A 12,908-nucleotide genomic window follows, 5' to 3' on the forward strand; every position below is an offset into this window, starting at 1 on the left:
AAAAATCTATATCTTTTCCTTTTTAATGAATGTGGCATTATGTGTACATCTTCTACATGATTCACCCAAGGTGAAAGTAGCATTTTTCTCTATATACAATTTCATTTTGGGGGGCCTTTCTAGCTGTTTTCTTACAGATCAATTTTGTGGTCTGCTATAAATTATAATGGACAGCAGAACAAATGCACTAATACTGAATAAAAGCAGTTAAGTCAAATGGTATCAGAACCTATTGATAATGACAAGCATTCTCTTAGGTCCCTTCTTTACAGTAATGCTAAAATGGAACTTTTTATTCTTTCTTTGTCTTCATTTCACCAAAGGCATTGAAAAGAACCAAAATAAATAAATAAATGGAGAGTTTGTCTACATATGTACATAGTGGAGAGCTAGTTCCACTAATGCAGGACTTTTAAGGAGGTATGTGAGCTGGTATTGCTCCATTACCCATCTCCAAATTCTATCAAGGAATGTGAGGAATTAAGCTGAGGGGAAAAAAATCAAAATTTGACCACTTTCTCCAAGAAGTAATTTGCCTGTGCAGTGGGTTTGGAGAAATGAGTGGAGAGTGCTTCCCTTCATTGCAGGCATGGTGCAGGGCTTAAGGGAAAACATTCAGGCCTTGATAGATGACTTCTGGAGTTTGGGGCACAATGACAAGTGTCTGATTCAGACTAGAGAATATTAGAGGGTGAGAAGGGCTGGTGGAGTGGCCTGGGGGCAACAAAGGGTGAGGAATTTGAGTGAGAAGCTGTGCTGTGGCCTACGGACCTGATGTAGATCAAGCAGGAGAGCAAGACAGCCAGCAGTTGTCTTAATTTTGGGAGTGGGGGTAGGCACTAGAGAGCAGTGGGCTGCCAGTAGTGGACACCTCTGTGCAGAGGAGACAACTTAAAATCTTAAGGTGTTGGTTGAATGTAAGAGATTCCAGAAATTATGCTGCTTACCTCTCCTGCTAGCTTCTCCCTTGCCTGTGGTAACCTTGGAAGAGGTAAAAGCAGTCTAGAGAAGGGGAGGAAGGAGGAGAGAACAGGCAGAGAAGAAAAGTGTACATGTCTCTTATTGCCACCATGGTCAACAGGACTGATATGGGGGGAGTAGCTTCAATTTCAAAGGAACTTACACGTTTGGCTACTGAACAAACCAGACATTCCCTGACTATTAGAAGGTAGTTATTTTGAAGTTCAAAAGGACAAGAGGACCTCTTTATGTGAACAGAAAAATCATTAAACCTACTCTTAGGTCCATTCAAGTGGTTGGGAAGAGCTAGTTCCCACAGGAGGAGGTAAGTTCTTTAAGACCCACCCGTTCAACATACCTATTACATAATACGATAGGGTGGAGGTATGGAAGCAGTCCATGGTGTTATTTCCTGATTCATCATTTATACCAATAAGTCTAGGAAACATTCCAACATTTTATGATATAGCTTTTGGGGGAAAAATGTAAGAAGCATATAAATGGTCCAGTTTCTAAGTGTGTTCAGGATTAGTAAGTGTTTTTTTTTCCTGGATTTTAAATATTAAGCAATCGATCTCAGGTGATAAAATGGCAACTTCTGTCATGACGTTTCCCCTCTTAGGGTGCCTTTACCTCCCACAGTTACAGCTCTGAAAGCAGGAACATAAGGAAGCCAGGGTAGATTGTGGTCTTTGAAGGTTTGGAGTGGAGGGGATACTGCTTGGATATAGGCTGGGAGGAAATTTTTTTTTTTAACTTTTTGAAAATGTTCTCTTTAGGATGTGTTAGATTTCTGACAAAAACTCCCTGTAGAGGAAGCTGCTGCACCTATATCTTTCAGGTAGAGTGCTCAGAGTATTTTACTGCTGTGGGAAGACACAGAATTGAGGGACAAAGACATTCCTAAACAGCAGTTTGTGTAAGTGAGCCCCTCATTTACACATTCCATCAAAATCCTAAAGGGTGGGAGGGACGCCTGGGTGTCTTAGCAGTTGGACGTCTGCGCCGGGCTCAGGTCGTGATCCCGGGATGCAGGATCCAGATCCTGCGAGGAGCCTGATTCTCCCTCTGCCTGTCTTTTTCTCTCAGTCTGTGTCTCTCGTGAATAAATAAATAAATAAATCTTTAAAAAAAATCCTAAAGGGTGGGAGAGAAACTACGTTCAGATCTCACATTATCTAGGAAATCAGGATAAGACAGCAGGATTGATAAAATTAACAATGGAATATGAAAAGCCACTTGGAATGAACCTGTTAAAGCTGAGGACCTTCACATCTAGTACATCTTCTAGAATGTATTGACTAGTTTACAAGGTCAGATACTGTCACAGTTTCAAAAGGTCAAAATAATGCCAGAAACTTCCATTAATCATTAATGGTATTCAATGAGACTGGCGATTAGGGCATGAAGGAAAAAATTAGGGGAGATCTGTCCTCCTATAGTGAAGGATGTACCATTAGGATGTCCATAGAGTTATTTTATGTTGTTCCTAAGGTAGAGCTAAGAAAAACAGCTAGTGGTAGATCTTAGTTCAACATACGAGAACTTTATTATAGCCATGACTAATAAACAATGAACAGTTTTTTTAGGAAGTGAGTTTGTTTTGCCCTGGAAATAATCAAGTGTAATTTAAATAACCATATGTATTAAAGATTCCTGAATTTAGTACAAGATTGTATCCTTATGATCTGTAAGATCACATCCAAAGGATTACAAAATCATTCCTTTTAGAAATAGTAAGAAATTGGTGTGCCTGGATGGCTCAGTCGGCTACGTGTCTGCTTTCAGCTCAGGTCATGATCTCAGGGTCCTGGGATTGGGCCCGTGTTGGGCTCCCCACTCGACTGGGGAAACTGCTTCTCATCCCTGTACTCCCCTATCCCCTGCTTGTATGCATGCATGCACTCTCTCAAATAAGTAGGAAAAAAAGAGTAAGAAATTATATGGAATCTCTTCTCTTTCCTGCACCGCCCCACCCCCTGCCCAAAGCTTACTGCATTTTATTTTTTTTAAAGATTTTATTATTTATTCATGAGAGACACACAGAGAGAGAGGCATAGACACAGGCAGAGGGAGAAGCAGGCTCCATGCAGGAAACCTGATGTGGGACTTGATTGTGGGACCCCAGGATCATGCCCTGAGCCAAAGGCAGATGCTCAACTGCTGAGCCATACAGGTGTCCCAGCTTACTATGTTTTAAACTGCAAAAAAATAGTCCCAATAATAACTTTTCTCTTTTAAATGCAGAGAAGCTAACTTTGTTTAACAAAGTTTCCCTATAAAAAGAAGTCATTTTTGTTACTTTGATTGCAAACATTCAATAACATGAAAAGTGAGAGCCTATATTCAAATGGTATACTCATGATGAACATTTAAAGAAATATTTTGTTTCTAGCCTTCCAGATTCAGCTCTCTCACTTCACCAAAAAAGAAGCTTCACTGTGTTACGGGAATGGGAGTATATGTGAACGTAGTATAACTGGATACCACAGATTATCCCCTGTTCAATAGCTTTAATTAAATCAACTGGTATTTGCACTAAAATGCATTAGAATCCATAGGTGTTAGGTACTGCTTTAGTTAGAATGCAAAATAACAACAGCAAAATGGTGAAACTCGATCAACTACATGACTTAAAATGGTTTGGGAATCATTTTTGCTGAAAATTCAGCCTTCGGGTTGACAGAAGCAAGGAAGGAAACTCAAAAGAGTCACTGAGAAAGTCTAGAGTTAAAATATGAGGGTAAAAGTCTCTTAAAGAAATAACCTGTAGAGGAAGCTGTTGTACTATGTATCTTTCAGGTGGAATACTCAAAATATGTTTCTGATTAATTTTTTTAAACTTATTTCTCTACAGAGATCTATAGATTACAAACCTAAGCAGATACATTAATTATTTTCTCATGGTCCAAAAACCAAGTACTGAAGTTAATTTGCAGTGTGATTATTACAAATTGATTCCTTATTCCATGGAGTACTGCTAAATGTTTTCATACCAGTTGAACTCCCTTTGATTCATATAATTAAATCCTATCTCGAATGAATGGTAAATGACAGTCTGTTCTTTAATGTTCCATGTGTTTATGAAGAAGACAATCTGAACTTTGATACAACCCCAGTAAATATTGGCATAATCTCAGTGACTCTGGTGAAATCAGGTTCACATCAAGTGACCCCTCAGCACTAAATGTTTACAAATTTCATTAACAGAATTTTTGCTTTTTGCAATAGCCTGTCCCATTTCTACCTGTATTGTGAAATATTCTGGTAAGTTGTATCTAATTCAAGACTTCTGAAAACTTTATTTTCAGGAAATTTTTATTGCTTCGTGTACTTCATCTCTCTCAACACCGCTAACAACATTCATACATGCAACAGATACGTTTTGAAGACCTGCTCTGTACCAGGTTCAGTATTAAATACAGAATGGAGAGCAAAATAGATCTATGTCTGCCCTCATGGAACGTTCAATCTAGTGGGGATAGATAATAAGATACTACCATCTTGTTGCAAACTTTGTTAAAAAGTATATTTTGAAGCTTTAACTACTGTTAGAATATTTCTCTAAAACAATTTTGATCTCCTCTAAAAGCTGTTTATATACCAGGAGTGGTGGCTGTACCCTAAATAACACTGAATTGAGTACATGCTTCTGCAGAATGCTAGAAATTGCATTGTGTTACTATTTTCCTATTTTGTTCTGGAGAATCCTTGGTTTTCAGTGTTTCGTTGGGCATTCAGTATTTTGTAACTTCATTTCTTTGGCATTTTCATTTCTATTATGCATCGATAGACTTATCTGTCAGAATATGTCAGTATATTTGAGGTGTGTGTGTGTGTGTGTGTGTGTGTGTGTGTTTGACTTTATGGTTTGTAGTATCTATTCCAACTGGTCAGGCTAGATGTTGATATCACATTGCTGGACTGATTTAGGAAGCTCCCCTAATTATTGAAGCTAAAGAAAACTACCGATTTATTACTAGGAACATTGTCAATGGAGAAATGACAAATTAATACTTTATTTCATTTATCAGGCTTTTTAAAAATTCTCTTTTCTACTGACATTTCTCATCACAAAGCATTAATGTGGTTTTTCATATTGATAATGATTGCAGGCAGGTATGCAGTCTTCTGGCTTTGAATCAATAGAAATTCAATCCTTTTAGTACTAAACCTAGAACTCTACATGACATCTATAGATTAAACCATCTAGAGGAAATTAAATTTACGTCTTAGGATTCCATTAGAAGAATAAAGCTTCAGTTTAGACTTTGAAAATTAAAAAAACCAAAAAAAGGAGATGTGTGGACAGTTTTGGTCAGTTGCCCAAAAACTATAATTACAGTAGAGAATGACCTCATAGACTCATTCAAATTTAACAACCTTGGGTCCCTGCAGGTGGTCACCTACATAAATGCTACACCCACCAAAGTCTTAAAGGAGGCATTCTTCCTCCATACATCTCATTCCACCTCCCCTTCCCTTCACAGGTTGGGCACCTTGTTCATCTTGTTATTGACAAATGCTTTTGCAGGGGTGAAGATTAGCGAGCAAGTTTCTTTCTCCCACCTTTGGGATATGTGAGGGTGATAGCTTCTGCATCTTGACTTAGAAATTTAGAATGCATTGCAGGACTTAGGGTTTGTTTGTTTGTTTGTTTGTTTTTTAAGATTTTATTTATTAGAAGGAGCATGAGCAGGGGGAAGGGCAGAGGGAGAGGCTCAAGCAGGTTCCCCGCTGGGCACAGAGCCAGACTCTGAGCTCTATCCCAGGATGCTGATGTCTGGATCATGACCTGAGCTGAAAGCAGACCTTTTAACCAACTGAGCCACCCTGGCGCCCCCAGGCTTAGTTTTTAAAGCAATATAAGAATAAAACGGTGCCATGCAAAAGACTCTGAAGCCATCAATATTTAAGAAATTGAAGTCTATTAGTAGAGATAAGCATATAACATCCACAGTGCTCATTGCCATAGAGGAGATTGAAACAAAGCATTCCAAAACTTCAGAATGGAAGAGGGCTTTGAGAAAACCTCATGAAAGAAACTATTGCTTTAAGTGGAGCATGAATAATGGGCAGGATTTTAACAGAAGTAAATGAATTGGGAGAAGTAATTTTAAGTGGAGAGAACAACTTGAAGAAACATCTGAAGTTCGAAAATCACAAGTCCTATTTGGAAAATGAGTAGCCCAATAAGAAAACTGAAATAATGGATTTTAACACATGCTTGGTAGCCAAAGTTTTACTTTTTAGGTAATGGGATATCTATTGAAATATATTACTGTAGAGGGATTCAAGGAAGACTAATCTGTGATTTAAGATGGTCAGCACTACCTTTTTCATAAGGTTGTTTCATGAAATATGTTAATCTAAGTGAAAATGCTTTGCACATCTCCTGTCTAATGTGATAAACATTCCATGTTAGCAACTTCATATAGCAAAATCCAATGATATACAGGATACTCTATAACCTCATGGTATGGGTATCCTGTGATTTGCTCCAGTCCTTCTGGCAGATGGTAGGTTAAATTACTTTCTGGTGAGAGGAATATGGGAGAGAAGGTAAAAATAGAAAACTCCCAGAGAGCAGGGAAATTAGTTAACATGCACCCCAGTCATCTCCTGGCCCGCTCTCACTGGATCTGGCAAATAAAACGGTAGCCTGTCAACACTGAGATGTCTTGGCTCAGTGCTCCTTTTCTCTGGGAAGTCTCAACATGTCACAGGACTCAGAAGCCTACTGTACTGGACTTTTATTGCTACTGTAACAAATTACCACAAATTCAGTGGTCTACTCAATACAAATTTACTCTCTTGTAGTTTGACAGTTCCTTTTGGGCTAAAATCAAAGCGTCCTTAGGACTATGTGCTTCCTGGAGGCTCAAGGAGATCCTCTGTTTCCTTGCCTTTTCCAACTTCAAGAAGTGGCCTACATTTTTTAGGTCCATTTTCAAAGCCAGCAATTTTTCATCTCTCTTTTTTCCTCAGTCATACCTTCCTCTGAATCTGTGCTGATTCTCTTCTACCTTAAAGCACCTGGTGATTACATTGACCCTGCACAGATAACCTGGCATTATTTTTCTATTTGAAGGTCAGCTGATTCGCAACTTTTTTTCTTAATTCCCTTTTGCAGTGTAACCTACCCTAATCATAGGTTCTGGGCTTTGGGATAAAGGCATTTTTGAAGGGCCTTTATTCTGCTTACCACATATTCCTATTTAAGCCTGAAGTCACCAGCAGGTGGCTCTAAACAGAGACCAGAATTGGGGTGGATTTGTATCAGACAGCCTGATCCATGGAATCCTACTTGCAGTTACAGGATTCCTCATTTCATTAATCTCTCAATAGTGATCCTGACTTTTATGCAGTTCATTTTTTTTTGGATTCCAGTTACAATACAAAGCCTGATAATCTAGCATTTTAGTATGAATTGACTGGGGAAGAGATGGGAGATAGGGATTTGATTAGGAAGCCATTACAATAGTCAGGTAAAGGGGAATAAGGGCTTGGACAAGGACAGTGTGTGGGAATGAAGTAGATACGAGAGGTAGTGTTCACAGGCCTTGAACTAGATACATGTAGGAGATAAAAGAGAGAGGCAAAAGGGGGTTCTGAGGAGGTTGTCTATAGCAGAATGCTCTGTACAAGGCTGATCTATTTCAGGGATGAAATTGGTAGAATATTGAAATGATTGGCGATAGATAGCAAAAATGAATACAATAAAATCCAGGAAGTCTCTACGGGTTTGATCATAAACAATTCCAAGGTGATGGTCCTAGAATAGGGAAGTTAGAAGACAGAGCCAGATCGTGCAGTACAGATGAGCTACGGTTTGGATCAGTTTCAGATGACCATAGTAGGCAGCATGGATTTTACTTAACTCCCCCTAAACTGGTGCTAGTGTATTAGTTTTCTCTTTTGTTCTTAGATTACTGAAAGATTGTTCAGATATCTGTCCCTTGAGCAGCAGCAAAGCCATGATGGTGAGGACTGTCTTTGTAAACCTAACTAATCTCTGTAAAATTCTGATCTTCCACTTACTAGCTTGGTTTCCTTGGATAAGCTACTTATCTTCCCTCCTACAGATTCTTTCACTTTTAAAGTGCGTTGATCAGGGTGTTGTAATGATGAACAAAATCTATTCAAAAGATCTTGAACATGCTGGCATATTGTGAATATTGTCTTTTATCCAGTGCATAGACTCTTAGACCAGTGTTTCACAGTGGGTACTTTATAAACCTTTATAATTACATAGTTTACTGTTTATAAGAAAGATGTCTATTAGGTGTTGTAGTTGAAATTTAATTTTCCTTAAATACTCAAAACTACCTTCTGAGATAGATACTCTAACAATCCTAATTTTGTGATTTTACATGCAAAAACATCATTGAATGCATATTACATGGAAAGTAGTATTCTAAAATGGGGAATCAAGCAAGGGACAAAATAAACTCCTTGATCTCATGGAGCTTAGGTTCTTAGGTTAGGTTTACATTTGTTATGATAAACATATGAACAGCTGGTGATCCAGGCAAGGTGATGAAAAGAAAAATAAAGCAGGGTGAGAGGACAGAGAAAAATGAAGTGGTCAGTGCTATTTGAGAAACGTTGATCAGGGAAGGCTCTTCTGTACATGAACTTGGAGCAGACACATGAAGGACATGAGGAAGGGAGCCATGTGGATGTTAGGGGGATCTGCTGGGGGTGGGGCTAGTGCAAGGCCCTTAGGTGCAGAGTGTAGTGTGTGGGATAGTGTAGGGGTCTGTGGCTGATGCAGGGTGAACCGGAGTGGTGGTGGTGGGGGAAACAGAGTGGGGTAGTTGGGCATAATAAAGAGTTTAAGAGGCCATAAATACCCAGGGAGAAGGGCAATCAATGCCTCTTAAAGATTCTTTATTTATTACTCCTAGATTAATCTCATGACCTTTAGAAGCCTGCATCCTTAGCCTATACTATACACATGATGGTGAGTGCATCCCTGGCATTATACGTTACAGTGGTGGAGTGTCACAGGGACCTTAACATTGCCTTTGATGATGAAGTCAGCTATCTCTGCAACTTTAGCAGCTCCTCATTTTCCATCCTGGCTAAGCCTCTTTTGTGCTTTTACCCTCCATGCTTTGTGAACTTGAATCAAGCCATGCTTGTTCATAGGACTTTTGCAGCTCTGTTCCGTCAGCTTGAAACACTCTTCTAGATCTCTGCATGGCTGTCTTTCCATCATGTAGATCTCATATCCTAGGTCACTCCCTCAATAACCGTTATGTAGATTTTGTAGAGAGGATGTAAAGACCTCTCTGTGAAAATAGAGAAGATACCTACTTCTCTTGCATTCTGTACAACTATGTTCCTAAATCAAACTTAGGGCAATTTGTTTTTAGTATGGCTGCTAATGAAGGGGCAACTTGTAGAAAAGAGAAACAGTGATTCAGTGGTGACTGGTGAGTTTGGGATAACCCATATTGTCTAGGGCTGACAGGCGAGAGAGAGAAGGAAAAATGCAGCTTACCCACCAACCCAAAGGACTTACTTTCTTCTTGCTATTTGATATCCTACAGAGTAACAATACGGATGCTGAGAATGCAATGCTTAAAGCAAAAAGGAAAATATTCATAATATCCTTTTAGTGCCAATAACTCCTATAAAATGCAGAGATTTATTTCCTGTAGTATTATTTCCTTAGTAATCATGTAGCTGTGTCAGCAGCCTTCCTGCTTTCCTGGGAAAGATGACATTTTAGATTTGAGTCCTGAGAAAAGAAACTAAGTGGAGAGGCAGTTGGTGCACACAGACTGCTTGCCTCTCATGATATAGCTAAAGTGGATATTTTCTTATGACTCCTTCCAGATTTGGCATGTTTGGTAAAGCCCTTATCTTCCAAGATGTACCAAGGGCTTATGAACTGAATCTCCAGTGCCATTTGATGGGAGAGGACTGGCATGACTGGAGACGATATTCATGTCGAGCTATAGCAATATCCATCTTAAACCTGAGGTTTCCCAAAGAACACTTCCATGGGCTCTGAGCATTTTAGGAAAGAGCCATGTGTTTGGGAAACTGGGTTAAATAACGTTTCTTTCTTGTATGACTTCTAATAACCTTTAGGATAACAAAGACATTGATCTTAAACCCACCAAGAAGGGCTAATGCATGGCTTCATTCTTAAATGTGTTTGGCCACAGAAACTTTTCCAAGATGAGTCTTAAATGAAATACACTTTCAAAAAGATGTTCTGGATACATACCGTGGATTGTTGGTCCACTCTCTAGAACTATATATAATAGGCAGAAAGAACTGCGACCCAAACTCCTAGATTTATGATCTATGATCTATGACACCTAAGTAATCTGATTGAAGCTGATTGTGAAGTTTCAGACCTTTAAGGAAGCTGAATTGTAGTTTTTAGCATTCAATTCATCAGAAGCTGAGAGAGTCCTGAATGATGTCAAGAGGGTGCAGAATATTATTTTCCAGAGGACACTTAAAATCCTTGGTGGTGAAGCCAATTTACACTTACTGAGTCAGCAGTTCAAAATGACTCATGCCCCATGCTATGGCATCCACACATAATCCCAGGACCTTGCCATTACTAGATCTTCTGTGTTTGGAAGATTTTGAGCTGAACCTATTTCAGTAGAATTTTTCAGGTCCAGATCTCCACCAAGGAAGCCTTGGGCAAAGGAGTAAGCTTTCAGGGTTTCTTAGGAGTTGGCTTATTCAGAGATCTTAAAAAGGACACAATTTATTTTATTTATTTCTCAGACTTCATAGTTTAATATAAGGACCCTAGCTTGCTTAAGAATCTATAAGTGAGTAACTTAAAATTTGAAATAACTCGAATGACAAAAGATCAAGGAAAAATTAATGTAAAAAAGAAGAGCAATAAGCTAATTAATGTCATAGTAAGAGACAATTTCTGGGGTACACCTTCTGCTACTGATATGGATATTACCATGTGACTTGGGTGAGGCTGTTCACTGACATCCCTAGATGGAAGTTTGTTATCCAAAGCAAGATGAATGCAGATTTCCTTATAAGCATTGAAGAATTTGCTAGAAAGGTAAATTGGAACAGATTATGGATTTTGCAGCTTGGGAACTTCTCATGAAGTTGTTTCACATATTTTAGCTTGTAACATTTGAAAAGTTTTTTACACATTGTTCAAAATGAAGACACCATTTGAAAAATATTAATGAAATATATAGCTTAATTATCTTGATGGTCATGTTTCATATCTATTAAATTCTTTCATGTGGGATCTTTCAGAAACTATGATGCATTTTCAAATATTACATGTACACAGAATTCCTTGAAGAGGATCAAGGATCTTAGCTGACTTCATGCATCATTGATAAGTTATATTATTCTCTCAAAGATAATAAATCTTTGAAGTCTGGGGTGGGGGTGGGGGCGATGCACAGTAATGGACCACAACTTCCATTAGCATTATCTTTTGACAACCAAAAAAATTTCTAATTTCAAGCAATTCCCTCCAGATCTTGGTTTTCAAAAAAGCAGGGAAGGATAATTGAAAAATTATGATTTTCCTTTTATGAGGTTCTTGATTCCTTGCACATTCCAATTCAATGCTATATGCCACATTTGAGCTCAGATAAGTGCCTCTTTGATGCTTACAACTCTCTGTTCTTCATCTTTTATATAACTTTTAAAAACAATATTAGAAAATCCAGACTACTAAGAGCTCTTATAAATGATCACAGTACAGGAAGCTCTTACCTCTTTCTAGAGCATGCACAAATGCTACAGCAAACAGAAAAACCAGGATCCTCTTCATTTTTCTGCTGGCAAGTTCTGTAACTCCCGTCTCTTGTACGTTACCCAGTAAAAAGTAGCAGCTCAAAGTAACCAATTCCCTTTTACTAAAATTCTTGACTATGAACTAATCAATTATTAATCTCTACACAAAAGCAAGGGCATCATCCTTGGCCCACAAGAGAGAAAATAATATCAATCAAGGCAAATAGACATCCTGGGGGAAAATGTAAGTGATATTAATCATTAACTTTGTCAAACTGCAAAAGAGTCAGGGAATACATAGAATTTTTTTTTTCTCACTGCTGCTTTTTACTAAAATTGACTTAATATATTAATTGGCACATTTCCCTCCCTTTCCCCTTATAAGGTTATGTGTCTTTGGATCCTCCGTATCCTTCTCATACATAAATGGAAACCTGGAGGTTTTTGTTGTTCTGTTTTTCTTTCTTCAAATTTACTTCAAATTAAGGATTACCTTAAAATACTGAAGATTAGATATATTTAAGTTCTAAGGCAGTGTGGTGGGGACATGAGAAGCCAATTTTTTAAAAAAGATTTTATTTATTTATTCATGAGAGAGACAGAGAGGCAGAGACACACGCAGAGGGAGAAGCAGGCTCCATGCAGGGAGCCTGACATAGGATTCGATCCACCCCCTGGGCTGAAGGCGGTGCTAAACCGCTGAGCCACCCGGGCTGCCCTGAGAAGCCAATTTATAACAGTTGCCTAGTTCCATAATCTTAATGTTGTAAAATTTTATTGATGATGGTGGGATAGTACATTATGCGCTATTACTTTTTGAAACATTGACCTATTTTAATATTTTTTAAATTTTATTTTATTAATTTATGAGAGACTGAGCATGAAAGGGGGAGAGTAGAGGGAGCTGGGGAACCTGACTCCCCACTGAGCAAGGAGCCTGGTGCAGGGCTTCATCCCAGGAACCCAAGATCATGACCTGAGCTGAAGGCAGACACTGAAATGACTGAGCCATCCACACACTATCTTAATACGTATTAAAAATAACACTTGAAGTGAGGCAAATAACTAGGGTGGTGGTGGTGGTGGTGGTGGTGGTGGTGGTGGTGGTGGTGGTGGTGGTAAATGACTTGCTCCAAACCATAAAAACTAGTAGCAAGTCTTGGATTCCCCAGAGCTCATTTAAAGTTCTT

The 12,908-nt window shown here is 38.6% G+C and overlaps 1 protein-coding gene across 1 annotated transcript in view; it reads right to left on the minus strand.

Moving 5' to 3' along the window:
- GC (GC vitamin D binding protein) overlaps window positions 1-11,930 on the minus strand; it is a 33,747-nt gene extending 21,817 nt beyond the window's left edge. The window contains exon 1 of the mRNA XM_025435769.3: window positions 11,698-11,930. Coding sequence (XP_025291554.1) covers window positions 11,698-11,755 — 58 coding nt within the window. The 5' untranslated portion in view covers window positions 11,756-11,930. The remainder of the gene's footprint in view (window positions 1-11,697) is intronic.
- Between the last annotated feature and the right edge of the window lie 978 nt (window positions 11,931-12,908).

Source organism: Canis lupus, chromosome 13 (genome assembly GCF_003254725.2).
Source record: "Canis lupus dingo isolate Sandy chromosome 13, ASM325472v2, whole genome shotgun sequence".
NCBI lineage: Eukaryota > Metazoa > Chordata > Mammalia > Carnivora > Canidae > Canis > Canis lupus.